The 25,021-nt window shown below is 38.9% G+C and overlaps 1 protein-coding gene across 2 annotated transcripts in view; it reads left to right on the forward strand.

Moving 5' to 3' along the window:
• Positions 1-25,021, forward strand: part of TBC1D14 (TBC1 domain family member 14) — a 104,431-nt gene that overhangs the window by 34,166 nt on the left and 45,244 nt on the right. For both annotated transcript variants that reach the window (XM_069070205.1, XM_069070195.1), the window contains exon 3: positions 12,108-12,228. In XM_069070205.1, the coding sequence (XP_068926306.1) occupies positions 12,108-12,228 (121 nt within the window). The remainder of the gene's footprint in view (positions 1-12,107; positions 12,229-25,021) is intronic.

A 25,021-nucleotide genomic window follows, 5' to 3' on the forward strand; every position in this document is an offset into this window, starting at 1 on the left:
ATAGAGAAAGTCCTTGAACAAGTAGAAGGGCTGTAGCTTCACTGTTTAGAAGCACGTGATATACACATACACACACAAAAAACCTAGCCATGTGACCTTGGGCAAGTCACTTAACCCCAATTGCCCTACCCTCCCCCCTCCAAAAAAAGCAAAAAATAAAATAAAAAATAGAAGCATGTGAAGATTTTCAACTTTTTTACTTTTAGTGATAGCAATAGTTGGAGTATGTTCCTTGAGCCTGTTTCCTTATTTGTAAAAGGAGAGGGTTGGAGACTTGACCTCATGTTCCTTCTCCCTCTATCTAGGTCTAGGATCCTAGGAATCTGGGAACTGCTGTGAGGATGGATTTTTTTGTTTTAGTTGATAATGAGGATCTGATAAAATAGTTATGACTGATTCTCTCTACGTGCAGCTTGTGATTTGCTTGTAATGGATCAATTAGGGGACAAACAGAAATGAAACAACTTTTTATTAGTCTGTTAGACTACTTAGATAGTTTGGTGATCTTGTAAATACAGTAGCTTCCATCAATGGAACAGATCACAATGAGCTCTGGCCTTCTTTGCTTGTGATTCTTATCCCTGTCCTGCTCCTATACTACCTGGAGGACTTTCCAGTGTGATGGGGGCCTGATGTAGTGGCACCCTCATGCTGAGACTCTGACGGACCCTTGGTCCTCTTCCTACATGGCACGCTCTGTCTTTCATTCTGCTTCTGCTGTACAAATCATTGTTAATCATTGACAGTAGCCTAATATGTCTGTATGCTCTATTTTCTCCCTTTCCTTAAGGCTCTCCCCACCATGCATTCTGCTTTCCATGATGAGAGTGTAGCCATATTTACTAACCATAACTGGCATTCTGGTACATGGGGCTTTCATTTTTACCTAACACCCAGTGGCTTATCATGCCTCATTGTCCCCCTTCCTGATGGATTGTTTGTGGCTGTATTTGACCCAGCGTGTAAGTCATGTGGTCCAACTGTGGTCTAGCCTCCTGACAGTGGAACCTCTCAGAGGTATCATTCCCACAAGGGTGCCTCCAGCACTTCATCCACTTCTGGCAGAGCTAGAATATTTTTGAAGTGCCTTCTGTATGTCCCCAGGCTGGGCCAGGCCTGAGGATTCAGAGGAAAAAAGTGAGTCCGCTTTCAAACAGTGAGCATTCTACTAGGAAGAAACAACATATGCAAAGGTTAAGTACACAAAAAATCAATGCAAAACAAATGGGAGAGTATTATGACTTTGTTAATAAGGAAAGGCCTCTTGTGCTACGTGGCGCCTGAGCCAGGCCTGGAAGGGAACTAGGGATTCCAGGAGCCAGAGGAGGAAGAAGAGTATTCTAGGAATGGGGTGCGGCCTTGGGCAAGTGCTGGAGGCGGGCTTTGGGTGGACCAGCCGGGCTGTAATTTAGAGAGCCTCAAAGGGGATTCTTCTGGAAATCAGCCCGGAAAGATAGGTTGGAATAGGTGGTGACAGTCATTCAGTCCCAAATGGAAGGAAAGAAACACCTCCTGTGTTCTAGTGCCTGTGCTAAGTGCTGTGTATCACATTTGAGCCTTACGGTCACCCTGGAAGACAGGGGCTATTATTATCATCTCCATTTTACAGAGCATGGAACTCAGGCAGATTAAGTGACTTGACCAGGGTCACATAGTAAATAAGTTTCTGAGGCTGGATTTTGATTTCAGGTCTTCCAGACTCTAGGCCCAGTGCTCTGTCTACTGTACCTAGTTACCTGCCAAGGTAGCCAGTTTGTCTTTTGGACATCTCTAATTGTTGCATGTCAAGCTTCACTTATCTCTTTCATCTTCTAGCCATTGCACCTAGTTTTGCTCTCTGAGTCTAAGGAGAACACACATAATCTTTCTAGAAGCATTTGGGTATTGTACTAGATAGAGTGCTGAGCCTGGAGTCAGAAAGCCCTGAGTTCAACTCTAGCCGCAGACACTTCTTAACTGTGTGAACCTGGGCAAATCGCTCAGTCTGTTTGCCTCAGTGTTCCTCAGCTGTAAAATGGAGATAATAACAGTGTCTGTTGCAGGGTTGTTGTGAAGATCAGAGGAGATGATGTTTGCAAAGTGCTTACCATGGTACCTGGCACACAGTAGGTGCTTAATAAGTCCTCCTTCCTCTGCTCCTTTCTCCTCCTTCTATGTGACAGCCCTTCAGAGCCTGAAGACAGCTCTCATCTCTAGGCCTCAGATCCTCAGTGTCTTCAGCTGTTCCTTACCTGACATGAGCCCAGGACCCTTTGCTGTCCTGGTTGCCTGCCCATAAGTACTCCCTAGCTTATCAGTGTTCTTCATAAAACGTTTTCCCTCCACCATAGGTCTGAGGTGGCTCCCATTGTGAGTGACTGCGGGCTTCAGCTTCAGGTGATGAAGACTATTACAGCTGCAGTTTCAGGACTTGTATGCTTGGGTTTGAAGGCCTGGAATATGAAGGACCGTTTGAACTTGTTCTCCTTGGCCCCACAGGACATGAGTAGGAGCAATATCAAGCCAAGTCCTCTGTGCTAGGCCCTGGGCTAAGAGCTGGGATACCAAGAAAGGCAAAAAGTCAGCTCCTGATCCGCAGGAGCTCCGAGTCTGCTGGGGGAGACAGTGTGCAAATAACTTCGCTCAGTCAAATTGCACACCAGATGAATTGGGGGTAATCTCAGACAAAAGGCACCAAGATTAAGGGAGAACGGAGAAAAGCTTCTTGCAGCAGGGAGTGCTTAGCTGAGACTCAAGGAAGCCAGAGAAGCTGGGAGGCAGACAAGAGGAGGGAGAGAGTTCTAGACATGGAAGACAGCGAATGAGCAAGTGCCCAGTGTCAGGAAATGGAGTGTCTTGTTCGAGGAACAGCAAGGGGGCAGTTTCACCGGATCAGAGAGTATATGGAAGGAAGCAATGTATAAGAAGATTGGAAAGGTGGGAAGGTTGTGAAGGGGTTTAAAAGCCAGAGGATAATGTATTTGGTGTTGGAGGGAAATAGGGAGCTACAATTGTTTATTGAGTTGGGTAGTGACGTAGAAATGTGCTTTTTAGGAAAGTCATTTTGATAGGTGAATGGAGAAAGGACTGAAATGGGAAGAAACTTGAGACAGGGAGATGAACCATCAGGGTACTATAGTTGTCAGGTTTGAGGAGATAAGGACCTGTACAGGGTGATGGGCATATCAGAGGAGAAGAAAAGGAATAAAGGAGAGATGGTACCAAGATAGAAACAATCAGACTTGGGAACTGATTGGATGGGGGAAAGGGGACTCAGTGAGAGAGAGTTAGAAGTCAAGGATTACTCCTGGCTTATCAACCTGGATGACTGGGGAGATGGTGGTACCCTCAGCAGCACTAGGGATGTCAGGAAAAGGGGAAGGTTTGGGGGAAAAGATAATGATTTCCACCCATGGGGGGAAATTGGGAAGAGGAATATTCATCCTTGATGTTAGAAAAAAAAACAAACAGCCTACCAATTAGAGCCACCCCAGAGTGGAATGGACTAACTCAGAAAGTAGTGGGTTCTGCAGAAATTCTTTTAAGGCCTTCAAGCAAAGGCTAGACAGTGGCTTGTGGGTGACTCTTCTTCAGATACAGGTAGGTCTAGCCTCCAAGGTCCTTATCAACTGAAATGCTGTGATTCTGTAATTAGTGACTAATAAATGTAAATGTCTCCATATTTCAAAGACAAATGTGAGTGTAGATTATTTATGTGATTTCCTACAGTATCGGATAAATTGTAGAGGACCACAGAGTAAGTCAACCTGTACCTGAAAAGCAATGCCTCTTAGAACTCCCATTTGGAATGGTTACACAGCCTTCACAGGATGATGTCTAGTTATGGGGAGAGCATTACCTCCCAGGCCAGCCCATTTCATTTTGTTAGTCTTCATAGGGTTTTTTTTTTTTTACACATTGAACCAGAATCTGCCTCTACATTTTCCACCCACTCTTCCTGGTTTTGCCTTCTGAGGCCAATCAGAACAAATTGATAGCCTTTCAGATCCTTGAAGCCAGAGATCAAGTTCCCCACACTGGGTCTTGCCTTCTATAGGTTGAACATTTCCCTTTCTTTCACATGACCTACCTATGATGTGATCTCTGTCTTCATCAACATCCTGGTGACCCTCCCCTGCATTGTGCCTGTCATTGTATCTAAAATGTGCCTAGAATTGGAGAAAGACAAGGTAATAATAGTGGTAGCTATTTATTTATCTATTATTGTAAGGCTTAGAACATGTTTTTATGAGTTTCTAATTTGATTTTCATAACAATCTTGTGAATTAGGTGCTACTGTCATCCTCATTTTATAGTTGAAGAAAGTTAAGCTTAGGGGGTTTAATGATTTACCTGGATTGCATAGTTAGTGTTTAAAGCTGGCTTCAAACCTAGGATTTTATGATTGCAGATTCCATTCTGCCTACTGTGTGTATTGTTTCAGACACAGTGTTCTTTCAGTGTTACCAAAGCTTCTAGTTAGTTTTCTTAGCACAAATAATTGATCTAGTCATACGTTTGGGATTAGCCACATGGGAAACACACAAGTAAAAGGTACTTTTCTGGATCTCTTGACTGTCATTTATTAATTATCACAGTTATTTGACTTAAACACAAAGTGATTCCTTCTATAACTAAATCTGCAAGTAAAATAAGATCTTGAAGTGCTGTTCAGTAATTTCAAATTCTTCATGGTGTCTCGTCTTCCTGGTTACTTTCTGGTGGAATTCTTCGGTTTTCTCCTGTACTTCTATCACTATAGTACCTGTGTTCTTTACAAAAAGTGATTTATAAGAGGGATGGTGAAAGGGCATTGGCTTTATACTAGATGGGTGCCCTGTGTTGTCGTGGCTGCTAAATTCAAGTATTCGACATTCTATGATCATAGAAGAAAATTGGTGCAAAATAGTGGCTGTCCTTGACAGAATTAAAAAAAAAATTAGGGTTTAAGCTTTGTGATAACAAGAAGTATCTTAACTTTGTATCTCCTTTAGCCAATAGCACTCTGTATGGCAATAAATGCTTAATATCATCACCCTGCCTCTTTTCAGGTATTGACTCACTTTTTAAAAACATCACCACCTCCTCTTTCCATTTGTTTAGTTTTCAGATTTTCCATTTATTGACTTTTGTCTAGCCATTATTACTGTTGTTGGAACCCAGCAGCCTTACAGGTTTTCTGTTTTTAGATCTCTATTTTCTTAGTCTCAGTGGTGACTTCTCAGTGGTGACTTTTGTTCTCCAACAAAATTTAGGATTGGCTATAGTGAGTTAGCTGCTGTAGCTTTCATTTCTGGGTAGAAAACAGGCAAGAAAGGTTCATCAGAGCTGGACTTTGACTTAGGATCATAACCTATGGACACTCCAGCCCCGATCTTGAACTGTACTTAATCATTGCAGAAAAATATCCCTCTTCTCTTTTCTTACAAGATCCTTAGAGATTTCTCAACCTTCCCTTGATAAAACCTTTTATTCTTTTACCTCCTAAAATTTTATGCAATTCACTTGTGTACTCTGGATGCTTTTATTACCTTGCTTTGTTACACAACATTTTCACAGATGTGTCCAGCCTTCTAAATTAAAATGTAAGCTTATGAATGGCAGAGACTGTTGTCTTAAATTTCTTTTGTACCCCATTAAATAATCCAGTACCTTTTATGCAGACAATTGGGCCTCAAGAAATACATGTTAAATGCATGAGTTTTTTGTTGTTCTTCTCTGAACTCTCTCTAAGATCTCAGGAATCTTTTTTGGGTAGAGCCTTGCACATTTTTCTGATGATTTGATCTTTGAGTAAACTGGGAATAAAACATAGCTTGGGAAGAATGTTCTTTTATTTTGTATGTTAAGGGTAGATTTTCTTCTGTAAGAGTATTGGCTGTTGAAATATCATTGAAGTTTATTGTGTATTTATAATCTGAATTCTAGAGCACAGAATTTTTCCTGGCTTTCCTAGGATGAAATCCTCAGGAGAAGACATCAGCTTTGATATTTTAAATTGTTCTTGGTGCAGAGCCCTTTTTCTATAGTAACTGCCATCATTTATTCTTTTATTTTTTGGAGGGGGGAAAGCAAGGCAATCGGTGTTAAGTGACTTGCCCAATGTGACCCAGCTAATAAGTGTGTCAAATGTCTGAGGCTGGATTTGAACTCAGGTCCTCCTGACTCTGGTGCTCTATTCACTATGCCAGCTAGCCCACCCCCATTCATTTATTAAAAAAAAAAAACTTTTAAAATAAATGATGTGTCATGTTTTAAATGTCCATTAAGATGGAAATATATTTAAAATACTTTTCAGATCTATTTCTTTTTTGATATGATATACTTTATCTAAAGAAGTAGAATTTTAGTTTTGCTTCTTTCAGTATGAAATCATTGTTGGATTTTGTTTTGTTTTGTTTTGCTTTTTGGAGGCGGGAAGGCAAGACAATTGGGATTAAATGACTTGCCCAGGGTCACATGGCTATTAAGTGTTAAGTGTCTGAGACTGGATTTGAACTCAGGTCCTCCTGACTCGAAGGCTGGCGCTCTATTCACTGTGCCATCTATTCACCCCTAAAGCATTGTTTATATAAGAAGTTATTTTAGGTATGCATATACATGCATACATATATATGAATATTTATAGTGACATTGTGCTGTGGCTAGAAGTTGGAAGCTAAGGGAGTGCTTATCAGTTGGGGAATTCTTGAGTATATTAATGTGATAGAATACTTTTGTGCCATAAAATAATGACAAAGGATGAATTTGGAGAAACCTGGGAAAGCTTGTATGAATTTATTCAGTGTGAACAGAAAAAAAGAGCAATTTATTTCCTTAAAACATTGTAAAGAAAAACAGCTTTGAAAAATTAGAGTATTCTGATCAATGCAGTGACCCATCATGACTGCAGGAATCACATATGTTATCGATTATCAGATGGGTGTGGGTGACTCTGACAGATTAAGAGAGGGTTCAATCAACTTGCCCAGGGTCACATCTTCCTGACTCCAGGCCTAGCATTCTATCTGCTGCACCACCCCCAAATACACAGATGAGAGGAGGAAGGAAGAGACAAGTGGGACACCCTTGAAACTAGCAGATTGGGTTTATCATTCTTTTAAAAAGTATGAGCTGTATCTAATAGAGATTCATAGTTCATGTGCTATATTCCCCCCCTCCTTTGTTTTACTGTGTATATGGAAGTGCTCCTGCTTTTGTTTGTCAAGTTCAGAACAACAGAAACATTTTTATTACTCTAGTGAATCCATGTTGCCTGTGGGATCCCGTCTCTGGCCTTGCAGACACGTTCTGACCAGCTTCAGCCTCCCTTTCTGGTTTTCTCACGTGACTCCCACACACTCTCTGATCCAGGCCTTCTTCCCATCCCCTCTTGCGTGTCACAGCATTTCTCCTCTCCATGCCTTGGCGCTGGCTGTCCCTCGTGCTCAGAATGTTCTTCTGTTATCTTGTGGAATCCTTAGTAGAAGTAATAATAATAGCAGCCAGAACTTACACAGAACTTTATGGTTTGCAAAGTGTATTACATAAGGTTTTCTCATCTCATCCCTTTTTTTCCCTTCGATCCTCAACAGTCCGGTGAGGTTGGTGATATTATAATTATCCCTATTTTACAGATGAGGAAATTGAGGCCAACAGGCAGTCATTTAGGGTTACAGAGCTGGTAAGGGTCTGGGGCAAGACTGGAACTCAGGCCTTTAGGACTCCTTTCCAGTATCCTGTCTGCTGCATCATGTAGCTGCCTAGTGGCCTTCAAGATTGATTTGAAGTGGGGTGGCCAGGTAGCACAGCGAGTAAGAGCACCGGCCCCAGTGTCGAGATGACCTGGGGATCGAGTCCGGCTCAGACACTTAGCACCACACCCAGAAATAACTGGTCGTGTAACTTTGAGCAAGTTACTTAACCCCAATTGCTTTAAAAAAAAAAAAAGATTGATTTGAAGCATCACTGTGTGTTGGAGGCCTCTTCTCATTCCCTCCAGTACCGTTACTACCATCCTCCTCAGATCACTTTGTTTCTGTTTTGTCTGTATCTTTATTTGCCTCTGTATTTATATGTTTGATCGAAATAGAATGGAAGCTGCTTGGCGGCAAGGATTGCTCTATTGTTGTCTTTGTATCCCCAACACCTAGTACAGTGAGTGGCGCTTAGTAGGCACTTAACAGATGTTTACTGGTGTATGTTTACTATTCCCCGACCTTCCACTTAACCAGTATTTATTGGGCGTGTGTGAGGCGTTACACTAGGTAATGAGTGGTAGATAAAGTTGAATAAAACTCAATTGGCATTTGACTAATCAAGTCTTCTCTGTGCCAGTCACTCTGCCAGGGGCTGGGGATATATATATATATATATATATACACACACATACACACATACACACACACACACACACACACACACACACACACACACACACATATATATATATATATATATACCAAGAATGAAAGAATCCCTTCATTTGAAGAACTTCTATCTTAATGGGGAATACAATAAGTGCATAATAAGGTATACAGAATAAATATAATGAGGACACAAAGTAGTAAAATACAGTATAATTTGGGAAGGGGGGGCACTAGAATTGGGAGTCATCAGGGAGAGCTTTAAAAGAATCTTGAAGAACGTCAGGATTCTGTGAGTCACTCAGATTAGGATCAGGTTTATTCTAAGCATGGGGGATAGCCAATTCTTGAGGGCCTGCAAATGGGAAATTGGGAAACTGTCAGCAAAACATTCATTAAATACCTGCTCTGTGCCAGGCCCTATGCCAAGTGATGGGAATGCAAAGGAGGGGGAAAATAGACTCTGATCTCAAGGTGCTCATTCTCATGGGGGAAAGCATACACAAACAAGATGAATGGAGCACCTCAGAAGTCTTAATGGGACTTAAGCTGATTAGAGTTCTTAAGTCTCTGGAGTTGCTTGTCCTTGGTGTTTAATTATTATATAAATTATACTCCTGGTTCTACTGACTTCAGTCTGCATCAGGTTGTAAAACTTTGTTCAGATTTCTCTGAAACCGTTCCTCCCATAATTTTACAGCACAATAATGTTATACCTTTACTCATATGCCATAGTTTGTTCAGCCATTCTCAACTGAGGGTACTCCCTTAGGTTCTGGTTCTTGCCTAGTACAAAAAAAGCTGCTCTAAATATTTTTTGTATGTATGATAATTTTCCTTTCTTTGTTTTCTTTGATCTAGCAATGGTATCTCTGAGTAAAAGGGTATATACAATTTAGTAACTTTTTTGAGCATAGTTCTAAATTGCTTTTGTTTACAGCTCCATCAAAAGTGCACTAATGTGCCTGTCTTTCTGTAGCCCCTCTAACTTTTGTTATTTTCATTTCTTGTCATCTTTCCTAATCTGATGGATGTAGGTAAGAACATCAGAATGACTTTAATATGAATTTCTCTAATTATTAGTGATCTGAAGCATTTTTTCTTACGGCTGTTCATAGCTTGTCTGTCTTCATCAGAGAACTGCCTGTTCACATCCTTTGTCCATTTATCAGTTAGGGAATGGTCTAAGAGCAGATTTTAATTTATCCTTCTCTCCAAGCAACCCCTTTCTCCAATGGTTGTTAAGATTCAACAATTTCCTAAATATTTTTTAATGATTTGCAGTCTTTATTGCAGCTGTCTTCTCTTTTCTTTTTCCCTTTGCTACCTCAATAGTTCAGGCTCTCATTACCTGTCATCTGGACAATTAGAGTAGCTTTCTAACCCATCTCCCCAACTCAGTATTTTCCCTCCCTCCCTCCCTTTTCTTGCTGCCAGATTTAATCTTTTTAAAATCTTGTTTTGATTCTATTCCTCAACTGTTCAGCTTTCCTTGGGGAAGAGAATTATCATTGCTGCCATATGAAGTCCTAATTTCTTGACCATTCTGTGGAACTGGCTTGTGATATAGAGAATAGAATGGAAGATGAAACTTTCTACCTGATTTTTTTTGTAAGAGTTGGAAAATAATTGGCTTTTATGTCAGCCTCCTCCTTTTTTTTTTGGAGGGCAGTTGGAGTTAAGTGACTTGCCCAAGGTCACACGGCTAGTTTTTGTGTTGTGTCTGAGGCTGGATTTGAACTCAGGTCCTCCTGACTCCAGGGCCAGTGCTCTATTCACTGTGCCACCTAGCCACCCCAGTCTCCTCCTTTTTTGGGTAAGGACTCAGACGCAGACTACCACAGGTAGGAAGGGGCAAAACTGGGATTTGAACCCAACTCCTCTAACTCTAAACCCTCTTCCCACTGTACCACTCTGACTTAAAAGAAATGCCTAGAGGAGCATATAAGATTTACATGCTAATAGACCAGCTGAGGTCGGCAAATTGATGGCATTTTTTGTCAGGTTTGCTACTGTGACCCAGAATTTATTTATTTTTAAAATTTTTGGTAGTTGAACAATTATAGGCTTATTTCTGGCTGCTAGATGGCACAGTGGATAGAGTGCTGGGCCTGGAGTCAGGAAGGACGTCAGATACTTACTAGCTGTGTGACTCTGGGCAAGTCATTTAACTCTGCTTCAGTTTCCTCATCTGTAAAATAAAATGGAGAAAGAAATGGCATACCACTCCAGTATTTCTGCCAAGAAAACCCCAAATGGGGTCATGAAAAATTAGACATGACTGAAATGATTGAATAATAACAAGTTTTATTCCTTGGGACCGATTAACTGATTACTGAGTTGATCTTGTTTTCACTTTCAGACGTTGCCTTCTAGCTCTAACCATTAGCTCGCTCTCTGATTTTGCTTGGATACTGATATTACATTATGCCCACTTGATTCTATCTCTTTTTTTTTTTTTGCTTGATAGTTTTTCTTTGTCATAAGGAAGAGTTCAGTCTGAATAGGAAGGGATGGGTTGATAATGACTGTGATATAAAGAAATAAATATAAATGAGTAAAGTATGCTAAAAATAAGCCTTCAATTTCAAATATTTTCATAGCTGGGAGGGAGGGAAGGGAGGGAAATTATATAGCAAACTTTTGTGTTATGTTTACAAATAAATTTTGCATAGTATCCGATGAACAGTTTAAAAACTACTTACTGGGATGTTTCTCCTATAGGATTGAAGGGAAGAAGTTGAATCAGACCATGGAAAAAAAGGAGCTGGGTCTTTTATCTTCAGTAATTTTGAAAATCTTCCCCAAGGCTCTTCCTCTTGTTTTCAAGCTAGCTAACCTCAAACTTATTCTAAGAATCATCTGAAGTTTTAAACTGATCTCCAGCCTCTTTAAACTCTTAGAAGTCAAACAAGTTGGATTACTAGGGAAAAAAAACCCAACAAAACAAAACCTCAGTTCATTTTTTGTAAATTTAAATAGAAATTGCCTGCAGCAACTATTCCAGTAAATTATTTCTGGAATAGATTCAAGGAGGTTGGGAAGATAAAATGGAAGCATTTGTTTTATTTTTCCATAGAAATGATCAAAATAGGGCAATGTATTATGGTAATTTTATATTGAGAGTAGAGATAATTCGCTTGTTTATTTAGGTGTTCTGGTTATTTATTACTTCCGCTGAATATCTCATTTAGAAATCCCCTTAGCAATATCTCTCTCTTGTGCTTGAAAAATTGCCAAGAAATATGCATAAATCTTGTTAGAAGTGTTACTTATGATAAATTCCAGAGACAGAATTAACTAAGTGTAACAGATTTTCCTAGAATAAATGATAGAGTATTATAATTAATGCCCTAGAATTAACATAGTGCTCATTTTTGTTTGAATATTACTTTTCTATGCATACACCTACATTTAATTATATATATATTTATTATAAGCTTAACTGTAAATCATAAAGATCAATTTTACAAAATAAGTGTGAAAATCTTATTTGACAGAGTATGTAGAGTCTCATGAATTAACAAAAAAAGAAGAAAAAACCTTTTTTCTTTGTTGTCTTCCCAGTGCATTTGCAGTTATACTTTTAATTTTGTTTTCTATTTTTGTTTTTGGGATTTTTTTTTTTGCATTTAACTTAAAAATTGATTTCACTGTATAGTAGCACTTGTGTAATTTATTCTATGTAGTATGCTATCTTTTTGATGGAGGGAAGAGAGCTATCACTTCAGTGTTCATAGTTAGTGCCTAATAATTTCCTACTTTTTATATTTTCTTTTGTAGGAATTTGTTTGCTAGAAAGCAAAATGCAAGACTCGACTCACATATAGATTTGGGATGGAAGCTATTTGGAAAAGTACCACTTCGAGAGAATTCTCAGAAAGATTCCAAGAAGACACAAAAGGTATGTCTACTAGACTAAAACACAAAACTGTCTGTTTTGTACACAGTATGTTTATAAAACTTCAACAAGTAATACAGCATTACATAAAAAATTGCATGCTAAGTTCTTTAAAAAGTTAAATATATATTTAGGGTGTGGGTGGCCTTATTTTAACTTCTTTTTCATTTCTCATTATGGAGACTTTCCATCATGAACTTCCTCTAGATACAAACTCCTCTGTTTGTCTTTTAAAAATGCTTACAGTCTAACTATCTTGCTGGAATAATTTCATGTCCCTCCCCTAGAGGTCCTCTGTTCAGTCAGAATGGTGTATTTTTTATACCCAGGCCATGACATTCTGTTACCTGCCTTTGTGTCAGGAATACTCTCCACTCTCTCCTCTGCTTCATGGAGTCTATCTCTAGTGAAAGTTTATCTCAGGTTTCACTTACTGCATGAAGCTGTTCTTGATTTCCCCCAATTTATGCTAAATTACTTTGAAATGCTTTGAAGTACTATTGACTTACTTGAGGGCATGTTGTACTCTCCTGCTTCCCACTTATAAGGTAAGCTCTTTGAAGGCAGGGACTTCTTTGTGTTTGTGCCTGCAGTGCTTCGCCCGACACTTTGCTCAACACTAGACAGACCAGAGCTTCTCTATACCTCAATGTCGCTGCATCAATTGATGCTGCATTTTTTTTATCCATTAAGCCAAGAAAAGAGAGTAGGATTAAAATTTTGTTTCAGAGTAAAATTATAATATCTTTGCATCAGTTGACAAGCTTGGCCCTTCTAGTGTTAATGAGTGTTTGTTAAATTGTGTTGAATTCCATTACGTTGTTGAATATAATTTATTTGGCCTTTCATCAACTATTGGATGTTTAGGTTATTTCTGGGTCTTTGTATTTGCAAAAATAGATTGGCAATATTTACCTCTATATGTTATATACATACATGTAACATACATACATATGTATATATCTATCTATCTGTGTGTGTATATATATATATATATATATGTATATATATCGTCTCTTTCTAGCTTTTTCTCTCTCTTGGTTGCCTGGCACAGGCATTGTATTGGGAGTCAGAGGACCTGGGTCTGAGTCCTCACTCAGCTATTCCTTGTCTAAATTTTGATAAATCTCTTTACCTAACTAGGCCTCAGTTTCCTTTGTGGTTAAAAATGAGAGAAAGGGGTTAGACTAGACAACTCCCAAGTTCCAAATCTGTGATTCAGTAATCTTTTCTTCTATCTAACACCCAGGGTTTATTGAAAATAATGGGGATTCTTGGGTCAAAAGAATATTTTTCTTCAGACTTCTTAATATTGCTTGAATGATTTCGTCTTTCCCATTTATCCTTTTTCTTCAAGACACAAAAATGAATTACGATCTTTATGAGGACAGCTAATTACATAGTAATACGGTGTTGCAGTGAAAGAAGGCCATCTGGTTTGAAGTGTTAGTAAGAAAAGAATGTAATTATACCTGCATGAGTCATACACCCTTCTCATGACCTAGTTTGCCTTGCTTTGTTCTCTGTCTTCTGTGTCCTGAGTTAGTAGCGATAGAGGAGAAGGGTTAGAGTTAGAGTAGTTTGGTGATTTTAGATTTTAGGCAGCAGTACCAATTTCTGCTACTATGAAGCATAACTTAAAAGCTTAGAAAGCCCATGTGCTTTTCTTCCTTCCACTGTTCAGGTTCATTATTCACAAAACTTTGGAGTCTTTTGTATTTCTGTGAAACAGATGGAAACCTATAAGAATAACAGTTTGAACTGATTTGGTGACATTAGTTGGTATGAGTGCCTTTTGTAGAAAGCGTAGGAGTAGCAAACGTCTGCCTGTTCTCATGGGACCTTTGAGCCACAGCTCATCATCCTCTCTTTGCACTGTTTCCTCCTCTGTAAAACAAGGTGCTTACATCAGGTGGACACAGAGGTCTTTTCTATTGCTCCCATTGCACAGTAAGAGGGAAGAAAAGAAGAACTAGAAGAATAGGGCCAATGAAAAGCCTCTTGCCTTTCAGTGTACTCTTCTGAGAATGAATGTAGTTAACAGTTGTGTTTAATAATGTGGTTGGAACCTATTATCAATGTTATAAGAAATAATCTCTAAAGTCATTGTAACTTTAGTTATTATAAAAATTGCAAGGTCACCCAGGACATTGGAAGTTTAAGTTGAGATACAGTCTGAAGGCTAAAGATCAACCCTGATCCCTCATAGTTACTCTCAAACGTTGGGCAAGTCTCTCCCCAACCTCTTTGGGCCTCAGTTTGCTCAATTGAAAAAAGAGGGAGTTGGATTAATGGTCCCTGAGGTCCCTTCCAGCTCTACAGCCAAGATCCTATGGTGGTTGTAGAGATCACAAGATAACATTTAGTAAAGTAGATTTTTTCTCATCTATACCAAACAAATGTCATTCATGCTGCTCATTTTGAATCATGAAAAATTCTCCTTTTCACTAATTTAGTAGTCAGTTACTCATTTGTAAGACCAAGGTTATAGCTAAAAAACAAGCAAGCCTTGTTTTGAGTCATTATTTTGTCTCTAGTTTTATAAAATTAATGTAGTAGATTTTTTCAGAGTAAGTAATTTTTCTGTTTTTTAGAGTAATAATTTCAAGAATATGAAACCCACATACTTGATTCTGTTGTGTTAATTATGCTCTTAGTATGTGTAAATAGAAGAGAACAAGATACTTAATCAGACATTTATCATGTATATATCTGTGTAGTTTTCTTAGAAATGTGAGAGAATTTTCTTTAATACATATTTAACTATTTGGGGAAATATTTAATATAAATGAGAAATAAGTAGAATGAATTTTTGTGGGATCTTCTTAGAAGATTCAGTTTGTCTTCGTCATTATGTAATAATGGATCATAATTAAGCTGTAAAATGGGCAATGTCTTGATGTCTGAAGATTTTCTTTTGGCAGGGGGGGGTCTGAAGAATTTTTTTGAGAGGCTGTATAATGTTTAATTGGCTTAATAACTCCCCTTAAGGTTTGTACAGTTCTTTCCTTCCAACAGTATCAAATAGAAATTTTCAATACCATTTTATCGATATCACAAAGCTCAGTGCCCACCATTTTCCTACATAAAATAAATGCTGAGAAAAGAGAGATTTTCTGTGGCTGGATTGAGAATAGGGAGGTGATATATGATATAATGTAAAAAGTACCAGCTTTGGAATTAGAAGCCTTGAGTTCATGTGCTGGTTGTGTTGCTTATTAAAAAAAAAAGTGTGACATTGGACAAAGTCATTTAACCCCTTCAAGTCTGTTACTTCAACTGTAAAAGAAGGGTTTAAATTAGATGATCTAGAAGGTATGCTCTGTCCTTGAATGTGTCATCTGTGGAGGCTTTTCAGCTAGGGAAGGCAAATATTATGCTTTTCATGTATATGGGAGACAGGGAAGCTCACAGAACGGCCCAGGGCCACATAGCCAGGAAGTGGCAGAGCCAGGATTTGAAACTGGGCTTTCTAACTCTGACTCTAGTGTTTGCTCCATTATTCTTCCTTCCTCTCAGTGTTAGAATCGAATTAAAGAATTTTTGTATTGAAGGGACCATAAAGATCATATAGCCCAACCCCTTCAGCTCCAGAAAGCTTGAGCAACAATATTCAAGGTCATAAAGTTCAGTAAAAATGGAGCTAGGGCTGAACTTTAGGTCTCCTGACTCCCAGTTTGATAGATTTGAGGAGATGGCCTTTTTTGCTTACCTCTGAGGATAGAGTGAATATTCAGGGTCTTTCCTATAAGTCTCCAGTATCACCTGAATATGTGCTGTTAATGAAGTATGACTTTTATATACATGCTGGATCTGTGACCCAGAACCAGGAAGTGGGTGACACAACTGCAGGTTGGAGCTTGTCCCTCATCACATTGTCCCTGCCCCAGGGGGGGTTTGCGTCAGGACCTCCTCCAGTTCTGGAACCCATCTTCTCCCTGAAGTGCTTTGCCAGCCACACCCTATCATCCCTTGTGTCCACAGACCTGTTTTCAGAATTCTTTCAAAGCTTCCATCTAACTCTTTTTATGTCTTTAAAACCTCTACTGAGTATCAGATTATTTTCTAATATTTCAGAATTTTTTTTAATATTTCAGATGGTCTATGTGAGAGAGATTCTAAGTCATTCCTGTGATTTCATTGGTGTAGGTACAGGAGAGGCTTGATGTACCCTCACATACACAGGTCATTGTTGGACATGCACTCAAAGTTTTTCCAGTTGGGTGTAGGACTTAGGAGAGTTCTCTGTTAATATAACATAACCTTTGAGAGCCCAGAGCTACCTTTGTTCCATGATGAAAAAACAAAGTGAGATAAATATGAAGTGATTTCTTATTCAAATATTCTAAATTACTGTTCTGCTCTAGTGGAAGGGGGTGGGGTTCTTTTAAGTTGCAAGTGTTTAGTATTTCAGCTAAAGTATAGGTTAAGCTTTTGTGTGCTAGCTTTGGAATATAACTGCCATTTATAATAATGTTTCTGTGGGAAAAGACTTTTCTGAGTTCCAGCCAAAACTTTTGAAATATGACTTTTTTTTGTCAAGTTAGAGACTTCTAATATTTTCTTTGTAGTTTCTAACTGATCATGGCCTTAGATGACAGGCCCATTGTTGAGACTCTAATCGAAACGTGTAGTCTGAAACTGAACCTTGTGGTTTTTTAATGGTATCTGCATTAATACATCTTTCTCAGAATCAAAAAGGAAGTTTTCCTTCTTTTTGTTTCCTTTTGGCAATTTACTATATTCATTTAAAAAAAAATCTCAACCTCCTCCCCCCCAAAAAAGACAAAAAACCCTTTCACTTCTTTATTAAATGCTGGGGAATCTTTTAGTATCTGAGTGATCTAATCTAATTAAATCATTCATGACTAATCATGTGTGGACGTCCTCTAGCATTTTGTTTTGGACCTCTCTGGTCCATTTTGGTGCTAATGTTAAGTATTTAATCTGAGGTTTTAAAACTCAATGAGACCTGACAGATTCTTTCATCTAATTTTTGTATTGAATTGTGATTGAATTAAATGGAGTTTAACCCTTCTTAGGATCTCTTGTAACTTTGGATCCCCACTGGCAGGCTACTGTTCAAAGGATTAATATAGAATGATAGAATTTCAGAATAGGAAGGGAACATTTAAGTCTTCCTGTACATCCCCTCCTTGAAGCAGGAGCCCTCTCCTCCAGCATGAGGTGATCTATATTCCACTTGAAGAACTCCATTGATTTGGAATGCCCTCCTAGATTTCCTCTGATACTTAAAGCTAGGTGGCCACAGGCAAGTCTCTAAGCCTTTGGGCCTCAATTTTTTTTTCCTTTGGTAAACTAGGCAGGATTGTTGTGAATGCAGGAATATTATAACCCTTAACAAATTTACAGACGTGAGTCATCCTTATGGTGCTTGGTGTAGTGAAAAGAACTCTGTCCTTGGAGTTTGGAGCCCCAGCTTCATATCCCAACTCCAGCAGTGAAAAGATTTGTGACCCTGAGCAAGTGATTTCACTTCAGAACCCTGGTTTCACCAACTAGGAAATGAGAATGCATTCATATATTTACCTCATAGAGTTTATGTGAGAATAGTGCTGTAAAATACCTCTCAAAGCAACCAGTTTTGCTTTTGGGCACTTCTAATTGTTAGAAAGTTTTTTCTTAACTGTTATCTTTGTAATGTTAGTTAATGTGTGCATAACTCTATGACTGAAAACAAATTTGAGATTGGAGTTCATTTTTCTATTTTCTTGCTTCCTTTTGTGTGACTATATTGTCTAGTATAAAGCCAGACTACTAGTTGGTTATTGAACAATGTTTAGTTTGAACACATTTTTAAAAGTAGCTCATATTTATGTTATTTTGCTCTATACTAAATTCTCAAAAATCTTGTATTCAAGATAGGGTGATGGTAAATACAGTAATGATCTACATAGAAACCAACTACCTTCTCTTGGAAAGGGAAAAAAATAGAGATATGCAGCTGTAATAGTAATGGAATTTAAAGATCCCTCTGTATTGGCTTGGTTTTCGGATTGATTGTGTTAAAACCCAGAGCTTGTGAATCCCACTTGTGGGATGGACTTGTTGACGTGAAAAGAGAGGGCTGAACTGGGAGGAGCTGGTGATGTAAATTTAGAGAGACACAAGAAAAGAGAGAGGCAGAAGAACTTTTTGGAAGCAGCATCTTGGAGGTGGAGAGAGATGGGAGAGGATTGCTGAGGGCCAGTTTGAATTGCCCAGGACTTTTGAGAGCTGCCATCCAGAGCTGCCAAGGACTGAGGAGACATGGCTGTTATGCTGGTACTTTGTCTGTTTTGATGTTGTTTTGCCAGATTTGTTCACTGGTGAAGGAATTAAGTCCTGTTGTTGCAGAGACCCTTGAACCTTGCTGTTGGTTCAGAAGCCCTGAAGAATGATTTTCTTGTTGTATGTTTACAGAAATCCTGGAAGGGGGTTTTGCTAATGTTTTCAGGGGTCCTAGGACTGTTCTGCAGACAGAGAATGAATTAATGAAGAGACTGGCAATGTATCTTGTGGCCTTGCTAAGCTTTGTCTCCCCAGGAACAAAGATTGCTGAGAACTTGCCTCGCGTCAAGATGAAGAAAAGACCTCTCTTTGGGTATTAAATGCTGTGCTTAAGCTTGTTGTAACTCTGGGGTAGATTCAGTTGTGATCCAAGGATGGGGAACTTTTGACTTTTTTTTGTGCTATGTGATTGAACAAATGAATGTACTTTACTTATGATTGGAAACTAATCTCTATTTGAGAAGAGGGACTTTGTGATTGATTAAATGAATGTAATTTTCAGAGGTGGGGTAGTACTTGATTGAATTACACTTGGTAAATTCTGTATTTTGAATGATATTATATTTTGATTTTCTCTGTTCTTAATTTTTCACTGAATAAAATGGAGAGCACCTATGCTGGTATTTTGAACCTTGGGAAGTTGCCTTTGCTTGGCATTACAGCAGCAAAAAATAATATTGATTACATGCTGTACTCAGGTTTTATACAAACCAAATCTGGGAAAATGGTATATGTTCATAGCAAAAAAGCAATACCTTTGTTTTACACATGAAGAAACTATGGTTCTATCTTGTCCACAACTACAATGCTAAATAAGTGATGAAACTGAGATTCATAATGAGGTATTCTGATTGCCAAGTCTAGTGTTCTTTCTGTTACACCATACTGCTAAAGTTACACTCAGAAGTGTTCTTCTCTGACCTTAATAGTCTGAGGACTGAGAAAAGACTATTGATTTTAGAAATTAAAGAGACCATTGGAGCAAATGTTCAGTTTGCTGAATTGCAGTCTGGGAAACCAGATGACAAGTGGTTGAGAAGTGAGTGGAAAGTCAGAAAGTTAATTGACCATTGGAAAATATTATAGTTGACTGTGTTTTTAAAAATAAGGAGTGGACAGCTTTTTCTTGGAGTTTGAAGCTGAAAGAGAGAAGATATAGAGGATGGTAGCTTGAGGGCCTGATTATGGAGAGATTTTTTTTAAAGAAAGGGGCTTGTAGGTGGTAGGGAATGAACTAGTGGATAAGGAAAAATAAAGATTGGAAAAGGGGAGGTATATGTGAGATGGGAAGGAGCAGCATCACGGGTAGAGGTGTTGGCTTTTGTGAAAGAGAAGGGTCATCTTCAGGGACTCTGTCAAGGGAAGGTTTGAGGTATTGTGTGAGAGAGAAGAGGGAGTTCATGATGGATAACCTCTTATTTTATCAGCAAAACAGGAGAAAATGTCCTCTGCTACCAGGGAGAGGGGAAAGGTTTGAAACAGCTTTTGTGCAGGATCCGATAAAATGTTGCTCAGTGCAGTGCGATGGAATGACAATAATATAGCTATGAGGGCCCTGTTAAGATGAGATAGTGTGAATTAGCAGATCCAGTCGATGTGATCTTGTGATTTCTCCCAGAAGTTTTTGGTCACACATTAGTAGAACTTGAGAAGGCACATTATGGTGGTAGCCTAGATTTGGTGTTTGGCAAGAACCAAGTAGGGACAGGACAAAGGAAAAGTAAAAGATCAGTTACAGTTGAATTGGTGTAGCTACAACTCGATATTCACAGTGCCCATAGCAGCTATGAACATGCCGGCATAATTCTGAATCATAAAATATAACAGACTCTCCATATAGAAGACAGAAGCAAAACATTTTTCAGACACCGGAAAGCTGAATCCCAACACCAGAAAGCCAAATCTCAACATCAGAAAATCGAATCTATCATAGCAACAAAGAAGTTAATGTACCATTTCACTGCAGGAAGCAACACCATCCCAAAGCCTTCCCCCCGCTCAGGCCTTCCCACAAATCTAGCTGTCTCCTTGTCTGTATCCTTTCCTCCCTCCATTCCTTTTTTTTTTTTCAAAAGCATTTATTCAGTGACTTCTCTGCAAGGTCGTAGTCTTTTTTTTTAATATTTAAAATCTTTTTTTTTATTTTTTTGCTTTTTGGAGGGGGGAGGGAAGGGCAATTGGGGTTAAATGACTTGCCCAAGGTCACATGGCTAGTTTTGTGTTAAGTGTCTGAGGCCGGATTTGAACTCAGGTCCACCTGACTTCAGGGCTGGTGCTCTATTCACTGTGCCACCTAGGCCCCCTCCCCCCCATTCTAACTGTTCTGACTCCCAGATTCCTCTCAACTCTGTTTAACCCTTCCTGCCCTATCAGTTCAGCAAACTCCTCCCCCACAGGTCCATGTGATTACATGTGGCCTATTAGGGGGCAGGGAAGATCTCCATATTCCCTTAGGCCTATTAAGGGGCAGGGAAGATCTTCAAAGTCCCATTACCATTACAGCTGGCTCACTATAGGAAGACACTTGGAAGGTAGGAGAGTGAGACCTGTCCAGGAATGATAGACTAAGAGAGCAATGGAGAGCTGGAGTGACTGGAGAGCCTTGTGAGGAGGAAGAAGAATAGATTTTGGAGGAGTTCATCAGAGGGAAAGATAAGACTATCAATAGGAAGTCCAGCAGAGGAACTTTTGTCTTTCCTTGTGTAGGTCAAACAGTGGAAGAAGGGAAGGGCAGAGCAAGTTAGGCACTTCAGACATAGGGCTGAGGTGTATGGGAATAGTTGTAGCAGGGACAGTTGGTGCCTAGGCTGCTAGCTGTTCTGTGTCACTAGATAGATGAACAGAGCACTTACAGTTTACTAGGCCCAAGGATGAAGAGAACGGGGGAGTTCACTAGTTATAGATCTTCTTGTCCTTCCCTGTAAGCTATGACACCCTAGTTCAGTGATCACAGAGGGCTCAGGGTCTAAGTATGTTCTGGATGGTAAAAGGCTCAATATCTGAACCCCTCAATGGAAGAGATTTTAGAAGTAGCCTTGTTTCTCCCTCTCATAGGTGAGGAATCTAAGGCCAGGAGAGCCTGAGTGACTTACAGGACTTGTAGTCAGAAAGACCTAAGTTCAAATTTAGCCCCAGACATGTACTACCTGTGTGACACTGGGTAAATCACTTAATCTCTGACTGCCTCAATTTCCTCATTGGTAAAATGGGGATAACAACAGCACTGACCTCAGAGGTTGTTAAGGGGTTCAATGCTTAGCACAGTGCCTGGCACATAGTAAATGCTATAGAAATGCTTATTCCATCATTCTGCTTATTCAGTGTCACAAGTTGTTAGTTCTGGAGTTGGAATTCTAATGCAGATCTTTTGATTCCAAATTCATTGTTCTTTCCACTAAACTAAACTGTCCCTGCTCTACAGTACTGTTAAAAAGGTAAGAATTAATGACTTATAGATCTTGCTTTCAACAAATTCTTATTAAGTGCTGACTGTGTGCTAGTCCCATGCTGGCAAAGATGTAGTAAGCACTGCATCAATGCTTGTTGACTGACTGATGGTGAATCAGAAGTTTTGAGTCCCTCTTAAAGAAGGTCTTGATTGCATTTGGCCTACAAATGATCTGGGGTTTGTAGTAGATTCTAAATGCAAAATGGGTCAGTAGTTCAATGATTGCCAGATTAAAAAAAAAAAAAGCTAATGTGATTCTAGGCAATATTAGGGAAGGAATAGTAGCCCTAGGAAGGTGATATACATTTTCAGACAAGGCCATTGTGTATAATTTGTTTGTTTTTGTTACACATTTATTATAAGGAAAGGCTTTGGGGGGGGAGGGGGAAGAAGAGAAAGTTATGTGGAGGATTGGGAGGGGGGAATAAAAAAAAAAGAAAAGAAGAAAATGCAATGTGTTTTTAAAAAAATACAGAGAACAGAAGGAGCTCTGCAGAGGTTGCTGTCAAGTAAGGTAGTATTGAGACTACTATGTTAAAACGAATATAGAGAGTCAGTGCATACTTACAATGTTTGCAAAGTATCACTGGGGACTTGGGGGGACAGGTGGTGTTCGTTGCAGTGTCTCCAGGACTTTTACTAAGTGGGGACTGAGTTCAACTGAATTTGGAATGGCAGAGCTTGAGATTTTCACTAGTGTGAAATGACTGAAGACAAACTGATGGTGGTTGGAGCTGGTGGTGTTGGGAAGAATACCTTGATAACTCAGCTCATCTAGAATCACTTTGTAGATGAGCTTGATCCCACAATACATGACTCTTAGAGAAAGTATGTAGTTATTCATGGTGAAACCTGCTTCTTGGGTGTACTTGGGTGTACTGCTGGAATAGAGTAGTACCATGAGAGACCAGTATATGAAGATAGGTGAAGGCTTTCTTTGCAAGTTCTGCAAAGCATTTGCAGAATTCAAATGCAAATCATAACTTCTACAGGGAGCAAATTAAATGAATGAAAGACCCAGATGATGTGCCTGTGGTGCCTGTTGGAAATAGGCATGATTTGCCAACAAGGACAAATTGACACAAAACAGCTCATGAACTAGTCAAGAGCTATGAGATTCCCTTCATTGAAACCCTAGCCATGATTGTATGGACTTTCAAAGATACTTTTTACATGCTGGAAAAAATACTGAATGAAAAAACCCAGTGGTGATGCTTAGGGTATTCAAGGTTGTGTTGGTCTCTCATGAGCATTAATGTAACAAGATAGAATTTCGTACTTCATTGTTAGAAAAGAGCCACTTTTGAATTGCACTGGAGCTCAACTGACTTACCTGGAGAAGAAATATTAATACTACTTTCTTCAGGCTCACCATGAAGCTCCTGTCACCTTTTCAACTCTCAGTGGTAGATTAGGGTAATGTTCCTTGTCTTTACTAAGAATAACTCCTTCTTACTTTATTCTTTGACCAGAGAAATGTACTTCTCATTGCCAATATTTCTCCCCTCTCCTGTGTCATAATTGACAGTTCAGAAATCAGATACACATAATTTGGGTCATTTTTCATTTGAACATGTCTCTTTGTACTTAAACACATTGAGACTTATCTACAATTTTCCTGCCCCTTTCAGTTAACACAGAATTTTAATTGGTTTCCATTTGGGCATTTGTCTATGTGGAAGAGTTTACTCTTGTATGCTATACTCTTGAGCCACAGTTATCACCTCTGTCCCCTTTTTAATTGCTGGTTTAGGATTAAAAAAAATAGATTGTGACTTGTTTTTACATTGCTTAGAATTCCCCCATGACTCTTATTCTCTTCTCATATCTCTTCTTTGGGACCAACTTTATTTTTTAAAATTTCATAGCATTCATCTTTTAATTTTTTTTTTGGAGATTGTTCTTTACACGTACAAAGATGTCATGTATATTGTTTTGCTGCCTCTAACTTTGCATCAGTTCATGTAAGTCCATGCTTCTCTGTATTTATCATGTTCATTAGTAATTCATTTCAGTAATATTCCATTAAATTCATATACCACAATTTAATTGTTTCCCAACTGATGGGCATTTACTTTGTTTCCAGTTATTTACTGCCAGTAAAAGTGATACTATAAATATTTTCATGTATATGGAGCCTTTCCTTTTCTCAGTGATGTCCTTGGGTCAAACCTTTGGCCACTTTATTTACATTATTCCAAATTACTTTCTACTATGGTTATACAAATTCTGTATTTTAGCCTGGAGTAATTAAAATGCAGAGAGGCTGTGTATTGTAGTGGGCAAAATCACAGGAATCTCATTTCTTCTTTGTCCCTAGTTATGTGACTTGGATTAGGTTGTAGAATGTTAGCTGAAATGGGTTTGAATATCAATCTTAGTTTTGGATACTGGACCTGAAAAGGTACCTCAGAGGTCTTCGAGTTCACTTGCATCTTTAATAGTATATCCTCAACAAATGATCATTCTTTGTTTAAGGAGAGATGGTACCTCCTCAGTCTAATTCCCGTATTTGTAGATGAGAAATTCTAGGCCTGGAGAGATTAGACTTTCAATCAAAGAGAGTTAATAAAGATATTAATCTGATGACAGTAAGTAAATAAACAGTCACAGTAAGTTAGTGTACCACAGGGCTGGATACTATTTTTGCTGTTAAAAAAAACTCAAGCTCTCTCTCTTGTCATTTTCCTGTTGGTGCATGTGCTTTCTTGGTGTCTAATCCCAGGGTGAGGTGAATTTTCCTAGGTAGCTACATCTGCTTTCCAGAAAAATTTCCGAGGTGGGAGCCCTGAGTTTCTGGGAGCCATGTAGAGTGTTTTAGCACACAGAATGGAAGCCATTCTAACTAAGATGTGGCTCTGTTTCACTAATTGTACTTGCCTTGGTGTAATTACAATGAAGCTTTGTGAACATCAGGGTCTGAAAACAAACTCCAGAGTATGCTGTTTTGTCTTAAAGCAGGGCACAGAATTACTGTGTTTTCCAGCATCATTCTTCTGATTTATTACTGAGACTCAGCTCTGACATTTTTAATCATTAAGGAAAATTCCACTAATC

Source organism: Petaurus breviceps, unplaced genomic scaffold (assembly GCF_028583685.1).
Source record: "Petaurus breviceps papuanus isolate PSGF00001 unplaced genomic scaffold, PetGlider_PUasm1.0 140, whole genome shotgun sequence".
Taxonomy (NCBI): Eukaryota; Metazoa; Chordata; class Mammalia; order Diprotodontia; family Petauridae; genus Petaurus; species Petaurus breviceps.